We start from the raw sequence: 23239 nt of genomic DNA on the forward strand, positions 1-23239 counted from the left end.
TTCTGGGAACAATTAACTTTTAAGTTTAATAACTCAAAATTTTCTGGGAACTGACTGCCTCAATATTTTTGAGTTCTACTAACTTTTTTGGGTTTACAGTGATGGAATGAGGATGCATTTGGATCCTTACACTGGTTGGAAATACCCGTGGAGATAGTGAAAGGGCATGTTCAGTATCAGCACTGACGTGCCGTTAAGCAGATCCCTCACTACATCAAGGTTCAAAGCCCACTCCACCTTGTACCAACCTGTCGACAGACACTGGTGATATTCTTCCACAGCTCTTTGGCCTCTCCTTCATCGTTCTGCCGTAGTGCTTCCACCAGTACACTCTCCTTCTTCTTCAAAGATGCAGCTGGTTTAAAGTGTGCAATCTGTGGAGTGTGGCAGGCCAGGCAGTGTTTGGCACTGACCTTATTGAGCAGAGTACATGCTGGACATGGCCAATCCTGGATACAGCTGGTGGCAACTGCACAGGGTGGAAATGAGGAGGATGCATCAGATGCAGGTGATAGCGGTGATAATTCTTCGTTCAGGATGCTGAGCCGCCTGCTGGACAGCAGCTCTTGTTGGGCAGAAAGATGTGAACTTAGAACAGCTGGAGGACTTGAGTTATGTGCTTGGCTCGGGGACATATTTGGTGGAGGCACCTCTCTGCGACTGCAGGAAACTGGATTGTTCTGCCTTGAAGACAAAGCACTGAGCAGCACAGAGGAGGTCGTGTCCACAGACGAAGCTTCCACTGCTAAACTTTCTCCTCGGGTGGATATGGAAAGTGATAGCGCCACCGCAGGTTCTCGTGGTGGTGCTCCTGTTTGATCACAAACATCTGGAATGAGCAAAGACTCTGCTGGGATTTGGGGGAGAGACAGTTTGCGTGGGCCTCCACAAGCAGAGCAGGACATGGACATCGGTGTGTTCTGCAGCGTGCACCTCAAACAAACCCAAGCCAGACTTTCACCATTGCTTCCTCGTCCAATCGGCAGCATGTGGGAGAACTTCAGGGGTCCAGAGCAGCTGCTGGACCTTTGAGGTCGATGATGGTCTTCAGATTCTCCATGTTGGTCTAAAGCGCCAGTGTAGCCACAAAGGGAGCAGGCCAGTTTGCCGGGGGAGTTGGCTAGCGTACAGCGTGGGCAGGACCACTGGTTCTTCCCAGGCCACATCCAGCGGGTATCTGATCTCTGCCGAGGAGCTTCGCAGATGGAGCAGCGGGCAGCACCAGCTGCATTGAGGAAGGTACAGCAGACACATGCCCATTGAGTCCTGTGCCTGGGCATCGAACCTGAAGAGAAACTGCAAATACACACAAAACACACACAAATAATGTTATTTCAAATTTTGTGATTCAAAATTACAGGAGAAAAAGACAAAACAAATGTGACTATCTTGTAGAGAAAATTAACAGATTTATTTTTCTAAAGGACAGAGTTAGTTACTTTAGTGGAGACCTGCAAGAAGGCAGTTTTGTACTATGTAAAAATTATGTCAGTGATGATAGGTCAGTTTATCTTGTTCACTGAGAATCAGCCACATCCTGGTGGAATGGCTAATAGCTAACTAACCAACTATCGCCACAAATATTTCTTAAGCAATATCTAGAATACACAACAATTCATTCATTGTTACTTCCACTGAAAAGGTTATGTGTTCATCTGTGTCTGTTTGCTGATTTGTTTGTAGGGTTACTCAACAACTTGAAAGAATGACCCCATGTGTTGGCAAGTTCACAAGAGCTGCATATTCTGACAGAAGTTCTGGGAAGATGTTATAATTCAGTCCTTGTAAAAAGTATTAGTTAACTATAATAAGGTTTGTAATTAGTAGTTCAGTAATAATTAGTCCTTAGGCTTATTAACATTGCCATATGTCATCAAGACTGCAGTATTTTCCGGTGTTATAAGTCATACCTGAGAGAAAATGTCTCTTGAAGAGGGAAAATAGATAAATAGTATAAGTAACACTTTTTCCCCTGAATTATCAGCTCATTAATTTGGAATTATTTGTGCATTTTTACTGTGAATTTCTTATTATTGTGCCAAGCCTGGACAAATGAGGAGGGTAGAAGGAGGTAAGGTGTTAACCGTAAATTTTGTCATATTTTAGTAGTGTTGTATAAAGTACCAGAAAATCACACTTAAGTAAAAGTACAGATACCCATTAAAAAAATGACTTTGGTAGAAGTTCAAGTCACCGACTGAAATGCTACTCAAGTAAAAGTCTTAAAGTATCTAGTATTTATTGTACTTAAGTATGACAAGTAATGTACAACTAAACATACTGAAGTATTGAAAGTTAAAGTACAAGTAAATGTTAATAATCAAAAACAGACTGATTTTTTTACATTACAAAGCTTATCTAGGCTTGTAAATGACTGGTAGTATTAGTCAAAATACTGAAAATTGTGCACATCACACAAGGTTTCAAAACCTAAACGAGAGTAGGCTACTCACTAGGTGGAAAGTTATTTATTTCTATATGTATTTATTTATTTTCATTGTTACATGGTTTTATCTTTTCTGTTGTGTTTTGTTTCATTAGGTTCTTTTTGTCTCTTTCTCTAAAATTGTATTGTAACATTATTAGTCTATTATTATTGACTATTATTGTCTATTATGTAGACTATTATTGTTGTTGCTATTATTAATTTATGAATAAAAATAAATTAAAAATTACAATTTGACTCTTTTACGACAACGAACGCTGAGCCATTAATTATACAGAAAACAAATCAACACAAACGTGCTGATGCGAACAGCTTAATGCTAACTTTATCACTGAAAATGCCATAGACATGCTAATGCGTTAGCATCGGTCTCATTTTTAAGTTATAAAATACATCTATCAGCTGTTTCAGAAGACCATAACAGGTCAGTTTAACATAAAAATATTACATTTTACTCACAGGCATATGCTCTTCAGGGGTTTAGCTGGGAAAAATTAGGATAAAGCGAAATAAAACAATGAATCCACGAATCGTAGATCGAAGCACTGCTTCGATCTGCAAATCAACTGGTTCAAGGTTCAAAGCAAAGCCGCACTGCAGAAAAGTTGGTTACAGACCCGCTGCAGGTCTGTAATCAATGTAGAGAAATGATCATTTTCCTGACAAACACCCCACAAGTGCGCAACTGCAAAAAAGCCTACCAGACATGCCTCATGACAAATCGGCCTGACTTCGTTGCAGTCACTAGTAATCAGTGGTGTCTCTGGGTGAAAACAGGACTTTTTTCGTGTGTGTTTTTTTTTTGTTTTTTGTAACGAGTAACGTCATGGCGCATAGAAAATGTATCAGAGTAGGAGTATGCAATTAAGGTCAGAAATGTTGTGAAGTAAAAGTGAAAGTAAGCTGAATTTAAAAAACTCAAGTAAAGTACACAGTCTCCCAAAACGTACTTAAGTGCAGTAGTGAAGTATTTTTACTTTGTTACTATACAACACTGTATCTTAGCCACATATAGGTGTGTGCCATTCCCAAGCCTGGATAAATGAGAAGGGTTGCATCAGGAAGGGCATCCAGCATAAAAAAGCCACGAATCTATGCAGGTAAAATATTGAAATTACATACTAGATCAGTTGAGACACGGGTTAACAATGACTGCCACCAGTGCTGTTGTCCAGCAGGATGCCGGTAACAAATTACTGCTCGGTGATTAAGAAGAAGAGGGGGCAGTGAGAGAGTCAAGACTTTGAATGTTGGCTGTATGACTGGTAGAGGGAGTTGACTGGTATGATAGAAAGGATAATGGTAGACATACTCTGTGTACAAGAGACCAAGTGGAAGGGACATAAGGCCAAGAACATCAAGGGTGGGTTTAATGATAAGTGTGAAGTTTGAACTTGAAGAGGTGTTGATGAATGTCATCAGTGGATATGCTCCCAGTTAGTGTCAGGATCTCAGAGCAGCTGAGCCCAGAACATGATAGGAGGCACAATGCAGACTCTTAAACAGGTAGTAGGATATTAAAGACTTTATAGTAAATGCAGGCAGTGGTCTGGTACACAAAGAAGCAGTCAGCGAGGTGAAGATACAGGCAGGCATAAGGCAATGGCATTGTCAAAAATATCCAGACTAAGGTCGAGAGCACGGCAAACAGTAGTAAGTGGGTAGAGACAAAAACGAGGTCCAGGAAACAAGCATGGTCGGGCACGGTGAGGCAATAAAGTACAAAAAAACAAGCAACACAGAACGAGAGTGGAAGAGCTGGAACGAAGATATAAGAATCAACGGACTAGCAATTACAAACAGAACTCACAGGGGTTAAATGCATGGTGAATAATTAGGAAGTGATGGAAAACAGGTGTGGTGAGCTGGCAGGAAGAGGGCATGGATAAACAAAGACAAGGCAAGAGAGTGAAGTGGCAAGTGGGCAAGCAGAAGACAAACAAAACGGGGCGTGGTCAACAGGAATAAGGAAGTGCTGGTGAAGGGCAAGAGAGTGTAGTGATCTGAGGGTGTGACAGTGATACAAATGAAACTGGGCGTGAAACATGAGAACAAAGATAAGGAGGAACTGACAAGGGAGTGCAGTGACATAACCAGAAACTAATAATACTAAAATATCCAGACCGAAACAAACAAGAAATTCTAGACAGAATGGAATCTTAACATTAACAGAATAACAACAGGTGACAAATGGCTAAGACTGAAAAGAAGGTAACAGGTAAATCAAAAGCTAAAACTAGGATGGAACTGATGAGTGGAAAACATATAAAACACAAAATAATTAAACAACCACTTCAGTGGTAAACCTGCCAAATAAAAACTGTGACCAAAGCAATCATGAACAAAATCAAAGACAGTGGATTAAAGACAAACAAAACAAGAATGGCACTAAATGTGTGGCTGATGTGTGAAGAACAGAAACAAGCTGTGAAAAAAGCAAAATAAACAGATGATCAAAAACCAAGTAAAAGATATCAATACAGAAAGGCTGATGGAAAATAAAAGGTCAAGGCCGGAGCAGGAGCAAATCCTGACAGTTAGGTTGCAAGAGATGAAGGAGAAAGAAGATTTCTGGAGTGAGTGAGATGAGGTGGTGGAGAGTGTACTGAAGCATGAAAGAATGGTGGTTGGGGTGGACATCAATGGGCATGTTGGTGAAGACATATAAAAGTGGAGGAAGGTGCATGTGTAGACTACATTAATTGAAGTCGATGTAGTCTAAAAGAAATTGGAGCCTGTAAGGTGGTGCAGGGGAGAGTGTAGCCAGACAATGTCAGGTGGTGGAAGTGAAGTGATTTTGGACAATTGGAAAAGTACTGCAGATGTGGTGAGGGGCACAGTTAGGAAGGTACTGGGTGTGACATGTGGACAGTGGAAGGAAGACAGGGAGACTTGGTGGTAGAATGAAGATGCACAGAAAAGCACAAAGAGAAAGAGGTTGGTGAAAAAGAATTGGGATAGTCAGATGAAGAAAGTAGACAGGAGAACAAAGACATGCAGCATAAGGTAAAAAGAGAAGTGGCAAAAGATAAGGAAAGGCATATAGTGAGATTTACAAGAGATTAAGGACTATGGAAGGCACAAAGGACTTGTACCGACTGGCCAGACAAAGGGACCAAGCTGGGCAGGATAAAGCAGCAGATTTGAGTGATAAAGGATACAGATGCGAGAAGAGTGTGTTGAGAAAATGGAGGGAATATTTTGAGAAAATGAGAGAGAAGGCTGGATGATGTGGAGAGATTAAATCAGGAAGTGCAATAGATAAGTAAGGATGAAGTCAGGGCATCTATGAAGAGTGAAAAGGCAGTTGGTCCATATGACATTCCAGTGGAGACATGGAAATTTTTAAGAGAGATGGCAATGGAGTTTTTAACCAGATTGCTTAATAAAATCTTGGAATGTGTGAGGAATGGGGACATGTGATGGTTCTAATTTTTAAGAACAAGGATGATGTGCAGAGCTGCTGTAACTACAGAGGTATAAAGTTGATCAGCCACAGCATAAAGTTATGGGAAAGAGTAATAGTAGCTAGGCTTAGAAAACAGGCGAAGATCTGTCAGTAGCAATATGGTTTGATGCCAAGAAAGAGCACTACAGATGCAATGTTTGCTCTGAGAGTGCTGATGGAGAAGTACAGAGAAGGCCAGAAGGAGATACACTGTATGTTTGTGGACTTAAAGAAAGCTTATGACAGGGTGCCCAGAGAGGAGTTGTGGTATTGCATGAGGACGTCTGGCAGAGAAGTATGTGAGGATAGTGCAGGACAAGAAAATAACAATGACAGTGTGACAGCAGAGAAATGTGCAGTAGGAATGACATATGTATTCAAGGTTGAGGCAAGATTACATCAAGGATCAGCTCTGATCCCTTTCTTGTACACAGTGGTTATGGACAGGTTGACAGATGAGATCAGACAGGAGTCTCCACGGACTATGATGTTTGCAGATAATCTGTAGTGAGAGTAGAGAGCAGATTGAGACAAGCCTGAGGAAGTGGAGATATGTTCTGGAGAGAAGGGAAATGGAAGTCAGAAGGTGCAAGACTGACTACATGTGTGAATGAGAGGGAGCCCAGTGGAATAGAGTGCTTACAAGGAGTAGAGGTGATCAAGGTAGATGAGCTTAAATACTTGGGGTCAATTGTCCAAAGTAATGGAGAGTGTGGTAGAGAGGTGAAAAAGAAGATGCAGGCAGGGTGGAGTGGGTGGAGAAAGGTGGCAGGAGTGATTTGTGATAGAAGAATATTTGCAAGAGTGAAAGGGAAAGTGTACAAGACAGTAGTGAGTCCAGCTATGTTGTACAGCTTAGAGACGGTGGTGTTAACAAAAAGACAGGAGGCAGAGCTGAAAATGCCACAGTTTCATTGGGAGTGACAAGGATGGACAGGATTAGGAATGAACATATCAGAGGGACAGGACAGGGAGGACAGTTTGGAGACAAAGTCAGAGAGGCAAGAACGAGATCGGACATGTGCAAAGGCTGAACCCAAGGTATATCGGGGGAAGGATGATGAGGATGGAGCCACCAGACAGGAGAAGAGGGAGGTCTAAGAGGAGGTTTATGGATGTGCTGAGGGAGGACATGCAGGTGGTTGGTGTGACAGTGGAAGATGCAGAGGACAGGGTGAGAACTGTTAGAAGAACTTTAATGAAATAATTTGGCAACCAAATAAAACCAAAATCTTTTAAGTAAATTGTTTCAACTAAATTTACCTTGTTAGGGTTCCTTTATGTGGTGAGCAATCTCAAAAAGAATTGGACAGGAAACAGATTTCAAAGTTTAGATGTTGTAGTGAAAGGTACCTACACTGATAATCGAGTCATCTAAAGCAGCGCTGGGGTCTTCGAACAAACGTCACACCGTTTGAACAAAGAGCCCCGATTTCTCCCTGCGCTAACTTTTATTCCTGAGTCAAGGCTGGCCCCCATGTGGGCGGTCCTTAGCCTGTTGTGAATCAGTGGTTATGTGATTGGCTGCAAAGTGAAGTAGGCGGGTATAAGCAGGTGTTGTGCTCACGCTGCGTTCAAGGCGGTATGTAAAAATTTTATGGTGTATTTGTATGTCAGCGTGCCAATCAACAAGTCAGTGTTCCATCATGCCCTTCCCATTCTGTTCCAAATAGATGCAAATACTCTGGTTTTCTCAATTAGACAGCTATAAAAAGATCAGACTGTTGTGTCAAATACAAAGACATTTTGGATGTGTGTCTGCCATTTTGGGACTTTGGGCGTGTGTCAGCAATTTTGTGGTATGCATCATGGAACACTTGATTATAATTCAAATCAAGTACAAATCAAATAAAATCACTGAACTTCGCTTTGCAAAACTTGACCTAGTCTGACAATTAAAGTTTCATGGCGTGTACTCAGTACAGGCTGAGTTAGAATTACTTGTAAAACATACATACAAACTGTTAACTTTATTTTTTAAAGTTGAGCAGTGTGTCATTTTTTAGAGTTGGTAGCTGCTAGTATCATTAAATGTTAAGAAGTGCATCGTTAACTGCTAGTACATGCATCATTAATTATGTATCAATAAACCAACAACAACAACAACAAAAACTTAGTAATCGTAAAACAATGAATTCATAGGCAATACATACTCAATAAATATACTATTTGTTTAAACTGTAATGCCTGGCAAATTAGGTTGAAGACCAACAAGAAATGGAGGGTTCATATCTCTTTTTGAGATAACTGAGAATATTCTTTGACAAACGTTAACTTTTTAATCCTATTATAAACAATTATGATAAACGTAGAAGTATTTATTAATGCTCTTAAGGAATGTACTTTTTACAGGTTTCTTATAGATATTATGAATGTCTATTTATGTAAAAATAATTCCATTGTTTTTACACACACATATACAAAAAAACAAAAAAAAAAACAGCAAATAAATAAATAAATTATTCTGGTTGCCAGAATAATTCTGTGAAAAATACATTAAAATATATATGTATTTGCAGAAAATACTGTAAATTTTACACTATAAAACTTGAACCAAGGCTACTCTGTTTGGAAAGCAACCACATCACCTACTTACACCACCATTTTGTCGTGTGGTATGAATTCATCTGCAAATGTTATGAACTGCAGAATCTGTTTTATGTTATAGATATAGTATAGCCTACTCAATTCAAAACAGACATGATTTTTTTTCAGAATGACTCATATTAACATATTTTGTACAAATACAGTAAAAATATGTTAATATGGCAATATGAGCTCCAATATTGTACAGTATATTTTCAGGGTAATTCCTATTGTGGGACAGCACAGTGGTGCAAACAGTAAGCATGTTTGTTTATCAAGCAACACAATCAACCCTGCCTGAGCCCCATTCTCCTTATACAGCTGTAGTTGTGTTACAAAAACCAGATCAAATGTGGGTCCCATCCCAAACATCCTGTGGTGGCTCTGAGCAAAATGGGAGCAGAACAACAAAATCTCGTGGAATGGGATTCGGTATACAATAAGTAGCAACTGCAACTGTGGGTCAAGGGAGAGTTAGTGGAGGAGTTGAAGTATCTGGGAGTCTTGTTCACAAGTCAGGGTATTTAGAGCGTGAGATCGACAGACAGATTGGGGCAGCCTCTGACATTTTACGGACACTGTACCAGACCGTCATGGTGATGAAGAAGCTGAGCCAGAAAATGAGACTCTCAGTTTACCCGCCGATTTAAGCTCCTATCCTCACTTATGGTCATGAACTCTGGGTGATGACTGAAAAAATAAGGTTGCAGATACAAGCAGTGGAAATGAGATTCCTCTGTTGGGTATCTGGGCTTACACTCCCGGACAGGGTGCATAGCTCAACTATCCAGTAGGGACTCGGAGTAGAGCCGCTGCTTCTTCACATTGAAAGGAGCCAGCTGAGGTGGTTCGGGCATCTGGTGAGGATGCCCCCTGGTCGTCTCCCTTGGGAGGTCTTCCAGGCACATTCAAGTGGCATGGTTTGGGAACACCTTAGACCAAGGATAGGGAAGAATGGGATGAGCTGCTTGGTCTGTTGCCACAGTGACTCGGACTGAGATAAGGTGGCAGAAAATTAATAATGAATGAATGCAGGAATAACTAGTTTAAAATGTTAATTCAGCAAAGAAAAAAATACCATAAAAAGTTACATGTTGTTCTGTAAAGGGACTTATGTATTTTGTACTGTATTTATGCCCCGCGCGGCGCTTGTACTGCGAGGCAGGGCATATAGCATCTGGGTTGTCCATCTGTCCGTCCTTCTGTCAGTTTGTCTGTCCGTCCGTCCGTCTGTCCGGCTGCAAATCGTTCGCTGCAATGTAGCTTCGCACCTATTGCTCACAAAAACTTCATATTTGGTGGATACATGCCTTGGAGGAGTACTTCGCATGGATTCAAAGGCCAGTGATCTTGACCTACTTTTCAAGGTCACCAATGGTCACAACTGTTAAATCCTTTGCCACAACGTAGCTCGGCACCTTTTGCTCATAGAAACTTCATACTTGGTGGGTACATACCTTGGAGGAGTACTTCGCATGGGTTCGAAGGCTGGTGACCTTGACCTCCGTTTCAAGGTCACCAGTGGTTGCATTTGTTTGTCACGGTAACCAGCCTGAAGGCGACCGTAACCGACTTTTTATGGTCACTGTTTGTCACATCCTCTAAATAAATATTATGCCAATCTCCAATTTTTTCATTGTACGTATATTAGATATTAGGACTATAAGGAGAGAGCATATCTCACCCATATTGGCCTCTCTTCATTGGCTTCCTGTTAATTCTAGAATAGAATTTAAAATTCTTCTTCTTACTTATAAGGTTTTGAATAATCAGGTCCCATCTTATCTTAGGGACCTCGTAGTACCTTATCACCCCAATAGAGCGCTTCGCTCTCAGACTGCAGGCTTACTTGTAGTTCCTAGGGTTTGTAAGAGTAGAATGGGAGGCAGAGCCTTCAGCTTTCAGGCTCCTCTCCTGTGGAACCAGCTCCCAATTCAGATCAGGGAGACAGACACCCTCTCTACTTTTAAGATTAGGCTTAAAACTTTCCTTTTTGCTAAAGCTTATAGTTAGGGCTGGATCAGGTGACCCTGAACCATCCCTTAGTTATGAATGAATGAATGAATGAATGAAAACTGTTTATTTCGAATATTTGATACAACAACAATTACAAGATAGATCAGTAAAGACAACAACAAAAAAGTTCCTACTGTGTACCCAACATGTCCGAAAAGGGGTAGGGTGAAGCATCAGCTTATTTATCCCTACCCCTTCTTCCCCACAACCAGTAATACCCTTTGCCACATATACACATAGATTCCTACACACCTAAACCGATATCAATATATATATATATATACATATATATACACATACACATACATATATACATACACACATCAACATACATACACATATACATACACATATATACACATATACATATATACACATATATATACACAAACATAAATATACACCCACACATACCTACTTACATACAAAATACTATATATTTACAAGCCGAAGCAAAAAACAAAAACACCCTAACCCTCATTACCCTTCCTCCTCCCTATACCCAGAAAAAAACATATTTTTGTACCGCTGTTTGAACTGGTTCATGCTTGGACATTGCTTGAGCCCCACTCCCAATCTGTTCCACATCCTCACCCCACAGACAGAAATACAGAAACCTTTTAATGTTGTTCGTGCCCACTGATGCTTTAAATTAAATTTCCCCCTCAGACTGTAATCCCCTGATCTGTTAAAAAACATATTTTTAATATTTGCTGGAAGTAAATTGTTTATTGCTTTATACACAATTTGTACTGTTTGAAAATGAACCAAGTCTGTGAATTTTAAGAATTTGGATTGTAAAAATAGTGGATTTGTATGATCTCTATAGCCAGTATTATGAATAATTCTTATAGCTCTTTTCTGCATTACTGATAGTGATTGTGTTGTACCTTTATAAGTATTACCCCATACCTCTGCACAGTACTGTAAATATGGTAAAACCAGTGAGCAGTAAAGAATGCGGAGTGAGTTGTGGTCCAGAATATGTTTCGCTTTGTTTAGAACTGAAATGCTTCTTGACAGTTTACTTTGTATGTTTTATATGAGTCTTCCAGTTTATCTTATCATCTATTATCACCCCCAGAAACTTATTTTCATGTACCCTTTCAATATCTACCCCCTCGACTTGTAACTGAACCTGTATGTCTGTATTACAATAGCCAAATAACATGTATTTTGTTTTACTTAAGTTTAATGATAATTTGTTTCTGTCAAACCATATTTTCAATTTTCCCATTTCTATACTGATCCTCCTCAGTAACTCCTGCAAATCCCCCCCTGAACAAAAAATGCTTGTGTTATCTGCAAATAATACTAATTTTAATATTTTGGAAACATTGACAATATCATTTATATAAATTAGAAACAGTTTTGGACCCAATACTGACCCCTGTGGGACGCCACAAGCACTGTCCAAGCATGATGATGTATATTCCCCCAACTTCACAAACTGTTTTCTGTTACTTAAGTAGCTTCTCACCCAGTGCAACACCAACCCCCTAATCCCATACTGTTCAAGTTTATTGATTAATATGTCATGATTAATTGTATCAAAAGCCTTTTTAAGGTCTATAAATATTCCAACTGAATGTAATTTGTGGTCTATGGCGTTTGTAATCTCCTCAACTGATTCTATTAATGCAAGTGATGTTGAACTATGTGCTCTGAATCCATATAGACTATCAGTAAGTAATTTATGTTTATTTATGAATTTGTCTAATCTATTATTGAATAACTTTTCTAATAATTTGGAAAATTGTGGAAGCAAAGAAACAGGTCTATAATTTGTGAAGTGGTGTCTATCCCCAGTCTTATACAGCGGCACAACCTTAGCTATTTTCATTTGATTGGGAAATTTACCGGTTTGAAATGATAAGTTACAGATGTATGTTAATGGTTCTACAATCCATTCAATGACCTGTTTTACCACCACCATATCAATTTCATTTAAATCGGTAGATGTTTTATATTTACAATTATTCACAATGTCTATAATTTCACTTCCATCCACTGCTGTGAGGAACATTGAACAGGGATTTCTTTCTATGAGATTATTATCCCAATCCTCAGGTTGGGAATCGGGAATTTTTTCTGCCAAGCTTGGTCCAATATTTACAAAAAAATTATTAAAACCGTTGACTACCTCATCCTTATTTTCCTTCTTGACATTATTATCAATGAAATACTGAGGGTAACTCTGTTTTTTACTACCATTTTTGATAATGCTATTTAATATATCCCATATTCCTTTAATATTGTTTTTGTTATTATATAATATGTTACTATAATATTCCTTCCTACATACCCGTATAATATTAGTTAATCTATTTTTGTATTTCTTATATCTATTTTCTGCCTCTTTAGTCTTTAGTTTTATGAATTCTCTATACAGTGTATTTTTCTTATTACATGCATTTCGTAACCCTTTCGTCATCCATGGTCGAGCTTGGATTTTTTGTTTTCTGTAGTCTTGTTTAATTGGACAATTTTTATCATATAATGATGTAAATATTTGTAAAAAAGTTTCATATGCACTATCAACATCACTTTCACTGTATACCTTTTCCCAGTTTTGCTCCTGTAAATCCTTCTTTAGTGTGTTCATGTTTTCCTCTGTCCGCACTCGCCTGTATTTTATTTTCTCCTCTGGCTGATTCCGCCGATGGTTTCTATTATAAACGATGAAAACTGGTAGATGATCACTAATGTCATTGATTAATAATCCACTCACAGTGTTATTCTCAATATCATTGCTGAATATATTATCAATTAAGGTGGCACTATGGGATGTAATTCTGCTTGGCCTGGTGATTTTTGGATATAAACTCATACTGTACATTATACTGATAAATTCATCTGTTATTTTATGCTTATTTGGATTGAGCAGATCAATATTTAAGTCACCACAAATGAACACAGTTTTTTGATTAGTTTTTGAGAACATTTTTCCCATACAGTCAGTGAATGTTTTAATACTAGATCCTGGTGCTCTATATATACAGCTGACTAATACATTTTTGCTTTTTTCTTCACATATTTCAATAGTTATACATTCTAATAAGTTATCAATCACAGTTGTCATATTGTCTACTATTTTATAATCCATGTTCTTATCCACATACACAGCCACTCCTCCTCCACTCTTATTTTTTCTGTTTACACAATTAAATTCATATCCATCCAGTTCAAAATCCATTCCTTTATCTTCATTGATCCATGTTTCTGATATAGCAATTATGTTAAATATTTTTTTAAACTGACTTAAATATTCTTTAATGTTGTTAAAGTTTGCATATAGACTTCTGCTGTTGAAATGCATTATTGATAATTTGTTATCCGTTTTAATGATCCGATTAAACTGTTCATCTGTATAATAGCAACAACTGTCATTGATATTTGAGAAGAAATTATTGTCCGAGTCTACATCGTGCTCCAAGTCCAGTACATTGTGGTCTGTGTATTTAAATGTTCTCTGTTATGCTGCTATAGACGTAGACTGCTGGGGGGTTCCCATGATGCACTGAGTGTTTCTTTCTCTTTTTGCTCTGTATGCACCACTCTGCATTTAATCATTATTGATCGATCTCTGCTCCCCTCCACAGCATGTCTTTTTCCTGGTTCTCTCCCTCAGCCCCAACCAGTCCCAGCAGAAGACTGCCCCTCCCTGAGCCTGGTTCTGCTGGAGGTTTCTTCCTGTTAAAAGGGAGTTTTTCCTTCCCACTGTAGCCAAGTGCTTGCTCACAGGGGGTCGTTTTGACCGTTGGGGTTTTACATAATTATTGTATGGCCTTGCCTTACAATATAAAGCGCCTTGGGGAAACTGTTTGTTGTGATTTGGCGCTATATAAAAAAAAAATTGATTGAATTGATTGATATATCCCAGTTTACATCAAACACATAAGGCTTCAACCAAATACCCAGCCCATACAAGTACATATTACTGCACTTTGCATGGAAAATAATACTGCGCGCAGGGCATTTTGTGATGAATGTCTTTATTTTTTTTACTGAACTATTGTGGTAACCACGGACTAACTAAGGATTTTGTTTTTACAGTGCAGATTAAGTAAGTACAACATTTCAGATTTTATAGTGCGCAACTTGTCTTGGTCTGAAAGATTTGCATTCAAAAAGTGATTTATTGACCTTTTTAAACTGAAATTATGACGCTTTAATGTAGAAGTGACAGGAAGTATTTTACTTTATTGGACAATAAGAATGCATATATAGTCTTGAGGATGAGGCACTGAACCATGCTGTATTTTGGTTTATAGTCATAAATTCTGTTTGAAAAAAGCTTTGTCAGACTGGCGTCTGCTCTTCAGTCATGTGGGATTTTCATCGACTCACTATATTTCCTGTCGGCGTGAAACTCGACTCCTGGCTGAGACAGTAAAACAGTGACAGGCAGAACACAGATGAGATATTAGAGAAAAGTCATAATCCCTGAGAGGAGACTGGAGCAAAAGGTTGGACGTCTGGATTTATTTTACACTTTTATTCACCTGCCTTCTTTTACAGCATTGTCTTATCATCATCATTATTTTTATTTTTATTTTGTTGCTGTTATTTTCATGATGCCTTTGAATCACTTTGTGATTGTTTTCTGTATGAGGTGTAATATAAATCTAAAGGCATGCACATACAGTAACTGGTACTCATGGTGCTTGTGTGTGCTAAAAATAAATGATGTGTAGCAGAAAACACAAGGGAAGAGCTTCATAAGAGGAGAGCAATGACAGATTGTGGGAAGTGTTCCCCTCTGCTGTGCATCAATGATGTTTAGCACACACGAGCACCATGAGTACCAGTTATGTGCACCCCTGAATATAAATAACGTTTACGCCCGACAGCCAGCTGTCTTTGGTTTAGGGGGTCCAACCTGCGCTCTCTGTGTCTGCCGGGTCGGGGAAGCTGCTGAGAGATAATGGTGCTGTGACTGCTCCGCAGACATCCTATGACCGGCGAGTGGGGTGGGGCTGCACCCCGCGGTGCAGCATCATCTTCACCCTCATCAACAAGGGAGGACGTGGAACTTCCCATAATGCCTCTGGCTCAGGTGGTCTGAAGAAAAAATAGGGAAAGTGGGAACTTTTTGTAAAGTGAAATTCCATTACTTCCATCAGGAGAACTTATTCATTAATGATGGTGATTTTTCATCAAACACAATTTTCAAATGATCAAAGGGCCCAAATTTGGTGTTGGTAAAATTGAAGACACTCCAACAGTGTAAAAGTTGGGCCAGTCTCAGTGAAGCTCTGAATTGTCATGGAATGAACATTGTAAAACAATTTATTTAACAAAGTGAGGTGGGTATATGGAGCCATGGCAGAAATATGCCAGAAATGAATGATTTTTGAAAACCAGCTGGGGAGGGTAGAACTTGTGTGATTACACTTGTTTGGTCATCTCTTGATCTGAAGCAGCTTAAGCTTCAGTCACACCTAGCTAAGACTTTGGAAGATAGTTGTTACTGTCACAGCTCCTTCCTTGTGACAGTTGCTGAGGTTTGGGGGTGAAAACTGTGGCACTGTGGCACATACATGATGGTGGCACCATCAGTCGTGCACCGTTGAGGGACCAGTTTGCGTATTTTGCAGAAATGTATTTCAGGAACATGGCATGACTGTCATAGGACTATGGCAGAACTATAGTAGGGCTGCTGAACTATGGTAGAACTGTGGTAGGACTATGGTCAGACTGTGGTAGGACTACGGTGGGATTATAGTAGCACAATGGTGGGAATGTGGTAGGACTACAGGCATCATGTGGTAAGACTCTGGTAGGACTATGGTGAGACTGTGGTAGAACGATGGTAGGGCTATAATAGGAATGTGGTGGTACTATGGTAGCAGTATGGTAGGACCGTGGTACAAGTATGGTATGACTATGGTAGGACTGTGGTAGAACTATGACAGGCCTATGATAGGACTGTGGTAGGACTATGGTCAGACTGTGGTAGGACTACGGTGGGATTATAGTAGCACAATGGTGGGAATGTGGTAGGACTACAGGCATCATGTGGTAAGACTCTGGTAGGACTATGGTGAGACTGTGGTAGAACGATGGTAGGACTATAATAGGAATGTGGTGGTACTATGGTAGCAGTATGGTAGGACCGTGGTACAAGTATGGTATGACTATGGTAGGACTGTGGTAGAACTATGACAGGCCTATGATAGGACTGTGGTAGGACTATGGTCAAAACTGTGAAAGGAATGTGGCATGACTGTAGCCAGACTGTGGTAGGACTATGGTAGGGCTATGGTAGAACTGTGGTATACCTATGGTGGGCTATGATAAGACTATGATTGAACTGTGGTAGGTCTCTGATAGAACTCTGATTGGACTGTAGAGTGCCTTGTGGTTGGGTGAGTGGTCAAAGTGGAACCACTGCCACATGATGGAGGGAAATGGGACTTACCTTTGACTCTGTCAGTTTGGCTTGAAGATGGACTTGCACCATCATACTCTTTTTTGTAAGTGCTTGTAATTTTGTAACTGTTAGAATGGCCTAAGCAGTGGGTCACCCCCTGAGTCTGATCTGCTTGAGGTTTCTTCCTCAAGAATTCCAGAGGGAGTTTTCCCCTTACCACTGTCACCTATGTGTTTGCTCAGGGTAGTTGATAAGAATAGACCTTACCCATGTGAAGCGCCTTGGGGCAGCTTTCTTGTGATCTGATGCTATATAAATAAAATAAAGTGAATTGGACTGGTGGTCAATGTGGCCTGGGAAAGGGAAGTCTGGGGTCCCCTGCTGGAGCTGTTGCCCATGCGACCCAATCTCGGATAAGTGGCTGAAGATAAAATGAGCGATGAGTGAGTGAAATGGACTGAACTGGTAGGACTATGGTGTGATTGATGTGGATATACAGTGGGTAAAATAAGAATTAAACATGTCACCATTTTTCTCAGTAAATATATTTCTAAAGGTGCTATTAACATGAAACTTTCACCAGATACATGCAAAGAAATCAAAACAAAAAAGCACAGAAATTAAGCTATGTGTAATAAAATGGAATAACACAGGGAAAAAGTATTGAACACGCTTCCTGAAATGTATATAATACTTCGTACAAAAGCCTTTGTTGGTAATGAAGCTTCAAGACGCCTCCTGTATGGATAAACTAGTCACATGCATTGGCCAGGTGTGATTTTGGTCCATAATTCCACACAAACAGTCTTCAAATGTTGAAGGTTCTGGTGGACCTTTTCTATGAACTCTGATCTTTAGTTCTTTATAGATTTTCTATTGGATTCAAGTCAGGTGATTGGCTGGACCATTCTAGCAGCTTTATTTTCATTCTCTGAAACCAACTGTGGTACTGTGGTTGGGTTTCCTTGGCTGTGTGTTTGGGATCATTGTCTTGCTGAAATGCCCACCCTTATTTCATCTTCATCATCCTGGTAGATGGCAGCAGATTTTTTATCAAGGATGTCTCGGTACAGTTTTCCATTCATCCTTCCTTCAGTTATATGAAGTTTGTCGGATGCTGAAAAACAGCCCCATACCATGATGTTCCCACCTCCAAACTACAAGGTCTATTAGAAAAGTATCCGACCTTATTATTTTTTTCAAAAACCATATGGATCTGAATCACGTGTGATTGCATCAGCCAAGCTTGAACCTTCATGCGCATGCGTGAGTTTTTTCATGCTTGTTGGTTGCATCATTTGCCTGTGAGCAGGCTTTGAGTGAGGAGTGGTCCACCCCTCTCGTCGTTTTTTTCATTGTTTAGGAATGGCTCAGAGACTGCCGCTTTGCTTGATCAAAATTTTTTCAGAAACTGTGAGGGACATCAAAGTGGACACCATTTGAGAAATTCAGATGGTTTTTGGTGAAAATTTTATGGGCTTCAAAGAGATTACGGAGTGTTACTGTCGCTTTAAGGATGGCCCAGAGCGGCTGATGGTGCGCCGCGCTCCGAAGCCACCATTGACAGGCTGAACGACCATTTCATTTCTAAACGGATGGTTGTCTGGATCCGTGACCATCGTGTGCAATTTCTCTGGTTATCACAAGAGCTGGACATCAACCATTTTCCGGCAGATTTCACTTTTAACAAGAGATTTTGTCATGGAAAGCCGAGCGGAGGCTTTGTGTGTCACGATGGATTCGCTACTGGAACGAGACAAAACCACTTCCATTTTGGTCTCACAGGACGGCTTTGAGATGGCGTTCAGACAGCTGTCGGTGGTTTTTCCATCGAGTGATTATATGAGAAATTGTGGATGTGCCTGGACATGCCAGAACATGTCCCGTGAGGCTTCATCACACGTGATTCAAATCCATATGGTTTTTGAAAAAAATAATAAGGTCAGATACTTTTCTAATAGACCTCATACACTGCTGGTGTGGTGTTTCTGGGGTGATGTGCAGTGCCATATATGGTGTGTATTATGGCATCCAAAGAGTTCAGTTATGGTCTCACCTGATCAGATTATATTCTCCCAGTATTTCACAGGCTTGGTCTAAATGCTGTGCCACAAGCTTTAAATGAGCTTCAACATGCTTTTTCTTCAGCAATGGAGTCTTACGTCTTGAGCGTGTATACAGGCCATGGCGGTTGAGTGCATTACTTATTGTTTTCTCTGAAACAACTGAACCTGCTAATTCCAGGTCTTTCTGAAGCTCCCGACAAGTGGTCCTTGGCTCTTGGACAACTCTTCTGATAATTCTTTTCACGCCTGTCAGAAATCTTGTGAGGAGTACCTGGTCATGGCCAGTTTATGGTGAAATTATGTTGTTTCCACTTTCAGATTATGGCCCCATCAGTGCTAACTGGAACATTCAGAAGTTTAGAAATCTTTCTGTAACCAATGTCATCAGTATGTTTTGCAATAATAAGGTTGTGAAGATCTTGAGAGAGCTCTTTGCTTTTACCCATCATTTGGAACTGAACCAGCTGATATTAATCTGCAATGAGAAGGGGCAGGATTGTCTTGGCTTTCCATGCCTTTTTGCATCTCCCTTTCTTCAGGTGTTTAAAACTTTTTCCCTGTGTCATTTCACATTATTACACATAATTTATAGGCATCTATGGTTTGATTTCTTTGCATGTCTGGATTACTTGGGTTGCTATCTACATGTGGTGAAAATTTCATGTCAATAGCACCTTTAGGAATATATTTACTGAGAAAAATGGTTACATGTTCAATACTTCTTTTACCTGCTATATATCCAAACCTCACATAGACATGACTGGTAACCCACTGTGGCAAAGCTATGGCACATTACTGTGACACCACTCATGAGTTGTCAGAGTTGAACATGTCCAAAACCCTCTCTGGGACTGTTTTTCAGCCAGTATTATTTGTGGGAACCCCGTTTTTTATCCTGCAACATTTAGCAAATGTGACACAAACACTTGTAATATTATGCCGTGAACTAGTGACAACATGGTTGAATCCCCAGGTGTGACTTGGGCTTTACCTCAAAAACTGGTGGACAGGTTAGGGTTAGGCAATTTTGTGAGGACTTGATGTTTGAGTCAGAGAACAGCCGATTCAAATTTTTCCTTTAACCTCTGTCAATAATGCAACCCCTGGCAAAAATTATGGAATCATCGGCCTCAGAGAATGTTCATTCAGTTGTTTAATTTTGTAGAAAAAAAGCAGATCACAGACATGACACAAAACTAAAGTCATTTCAAATGGCAACTTTCTGGCTTTAAGAAACACTATAAGAAATCAGGAAAAAAAACTGTGGCTGTCAGTAACAGTTACTTTTTTAGACCAAGCAGAGGGAAAAAAAATATGGAATCACTCAATTCTGAGGAAAAAATTATGGAATCATGAAAAACAAAAGAACGCTCCAACACATCACTAGTATTTTGTTGCACCACCTCTGGCTTTTATAACAGCTTGCAGTCTCTGAGGCATGGACTTAATGAGTGACAAACAGTACTCTTCATCAATCTGGCTCCAACTTTCTCTGATTGCTGTTGCCAGATCAGCTTTGCAGATTGAAGCCTTGTCTTGGACCATTTTCTTCAACTTCCACCAAAGATTTTCAATTGGATTAAGATCCGGACTATTTGCAGGCCATGACATTGACCCTATCGGTCTTTTTGCAAGAATGTTTTCACAGTTTTTGCTCTATGGCAAGATGCATTATCATCTTGAGAAATGATTTCATCATCCCCAAACATCCTTCCAATTGATGGGATAAGAAAAGTGTCCAAAATATCAACGTAAACTTGTGCATTTATTGATGGTGTAATGACAGCCATCTCCCCAGTGCCTTTACCTGACATGCAGCCCCATATCATCAATGAGTGTGGAAATTTACATGTTCTCTTCAGGCAGTCATCTTTATAAATCTCATTGGAACGGCACCAAACAAAAGTTCCAGCATCATCACCTTGCCCAATAAAGATTCGAGATTCATCACTGAATATGACTTTCATCCAGTCATCCACAGTCCACGATTGCTTTTCCTTAGCCCATTGTAACCTTGTTTTTTTCTGTTTAGGTGTTAATGATGGCTTTCATTTATCTTTTCTGTCTGTAAATCCCATTTTCTTTAGGCGGTTTCTTACAGTTCGGTCACAGACATTGACTCCAGTTTCCTCCCATTCGTTCCTCATTTGTTTTGTTGTGCATTTTTGATTGTTGAGACATATTGCTTTAAGTTTTCTGTCTTGACGCTTTGATGTCTTCCTTGGTCTACCAGTATGTTTGCCTTTAACAACCTTCCCATGTTGTTTGTATTTCGTCCAGAGTTTAGACACAGCTGATTGTGAACAACCAACATCTTTTGCAACATTGCATGATGATTTACCCTCTTTTAAGAGTTTGATAATCCTCTCCTTTGTTTCAAGTGACATCTCTCGTGTTGGAGCCATAATTCATGTCAGTCCACTTGGTGCAACAGCTCTCCAAGGTGTGATCCCTCCTTTTTAGATGCAGACTAAGGAGCAGATCTGATTTGATGCAGGTGTTAGTTTTGGGGATGAAAATTTACAGGGTGATTCCATAATTTATTCCTCAGAATTGAGTGAGTCCATATTTTTTTCCCTCTGCTTGGTCTAAAAAAGTAACCGTTACTGACTGCCACAATTTTTTTTCCTGATTTCTTATAGTGTTTCTTAAAGCCAGATAGTTGCCATTTGAAATTACTTTAGTTTTGTGTCATGTCTGTGATCTGCTTTTTTTTTCTACAAAATTAAACAACTGAATGAACATCCTCCGAGGTCGGTGATTCCATAATTTTTGCCAGGGGTTGTATTCTTGCCTTGCGACAACACAAAACAAAAGGGTCAAATTTCTGTCTGTAGGTTGGCAGGGTTCTGAGTGTCCATCTAGTTTTAGTGTTTGGTGTCTTCGGTTTCCTCCCTGCTCACTCCACAGGTTTGCCCTTGAAAAAGGACTTGGCTTCTGTCTGATAATCTCAGGGGAATCATCTACAGCCTCTCACAGTCACAAAGTCACACTGACATCCTTATGATAATCAGTAAAAACAAAAAGACACTTTGATGATGTAAAGCGCAGAAACACTGTTTGTGCTGCTTCATGTGTCTGATTCTCCTGCAGAAGCTCTGGTGCTGAGGCTGAAGTTAGACTTCAAAGAGGTGATGCAGCTGCTGCTGCTGCAGCGGCTGGAGGCTGAACAACAAAAAGCACACAGGACATAAAAACTCCAAGCTGGACTCACCTGAGGTCACACGTCACAGATCAAACAGACGATCGCTGATGGTTCTTCTTTTCATCCATTCATCCTCTTTAAAGCCAAGGTTGTGCACAGTCACCTCCTCTCAGTTTTGTCAAGTTACACACAAAACATAACTTCTGGGTGCAAAAATTCAAAATAAAATCCATAGCAACCAACATGAGTTGAAACCTCTGGATTATACAAACGTCTGTTGGTAGAAAATAACTAAATACTCATAGCAAAACATATAAATACCTTCAACTTCTTCCCTTTTTCCCACTCAGGGTCCCTACAGCAGTTCTGATGTGGTTTTGCATGTTGATTTTGCACTTTTTACGCCAGACGCCATTAATACATATGGGTTGGTGCGGAGACATGTCATTTCTGGTGAAGTGGCGAATCCGAAGGCGAGAATTCATACTTCAGTGACTGGCTGCCCAATGAAAACAAGCTCGGGCTGCAATGATTGTCTATTGAAATCAGCTGGTTTTGTTTTGCTTCTAGCAGCCAGCTGATAGCTCTCATTGCCTGGAACGATGACATTTATACACCAAGCTGAGCTGAAATGAACCACTGGACATTAAATTGACTTTACTGACGAGTATGACCCCTTTGAAAAGTGACCAAGTTACATGTATTTGTGTTGCATTCACTAATGTTTTCATCGGCCAAAAATGACCACCAGAGGGCGCTTGAGTAAAGTCCACAGCAACCCATAAAACCAAATATTTCACTTACATTTCTACAACTAGACTTACTGTCGGAGTGCAAACATCATTCAATAGTGACTCTCCCGGTGGAGATTGTATTGTCAAAAAAACTCCTACTTGATCATGATTCAATTATATTTATTCTATAAATATCAGTATTTAGAAATTTTACTTGAATGTTTTACTCAAAAGACTTAGCTACCAAGACAACAGGAATAGGACGAAGACAGAAAAGTCAAATAGGGTACATATTTGCTGGTATGTTGAGTCCATCCTCTCCTCTTCAATCACCGTCTGGTACACTGCTGCCAGGCTGCAGCACATCATGCACACAGCAGAGAAGGTGATCGATTGCAGTCTGCCATCCCTACAGGACCTGT

General features: G+C 39.9%; 1 protein-coding gene across 1 annotated transcript in view; it reads right to left on the reverse strand.

The window, feature by feature from the left end:
* LOC117528116 (calpain-15-like) overlaps positions 1–22278 on the reverse strand; it is a 71811-nt gene extending 49533 nt beyond the window's left edge. The window contains exons 1-5 of the mRNA XM_034190676.1: positions 22153–22278; positions 21936–21938; positions 17542–17544; positions 15379–15560; positions 249–1296 (exon numbers count right to left, since the gene is read on the reverse strand). Of these exons, the coding sequence (XP_034046567.1) occupies positions 249–1296; positions 15379–15539 (1209 nt within the window). The 5' untranslated portion in view covers positions 15540–15560; positions 17542–17544; positions 21936–21938; positions 22153–22278. The remainder of the gene's footprint in view (positions 1–248; positions 1297–15378; positions 15561–17541; positions 17545–21935; positions 21939–22152) is intronic.
* Positions 22279–23239: the final 961 nt, after the last annotated feature.

The sequence above is a fragment of the Thalassophryne amazonica genome, chromosome 16 (genome assembly GCF_902500255.1).
Source record: "Thalassophryne amazonica chromosome 16, fThaAma1.1, whole genome shotgun sequence".
NCBI lineage: Eukaryota > Metazoa > Chordata > Actinopteri > Batrachoidiformes > Batrachoididae > Thalassophryne > Thalassophryne amazonica.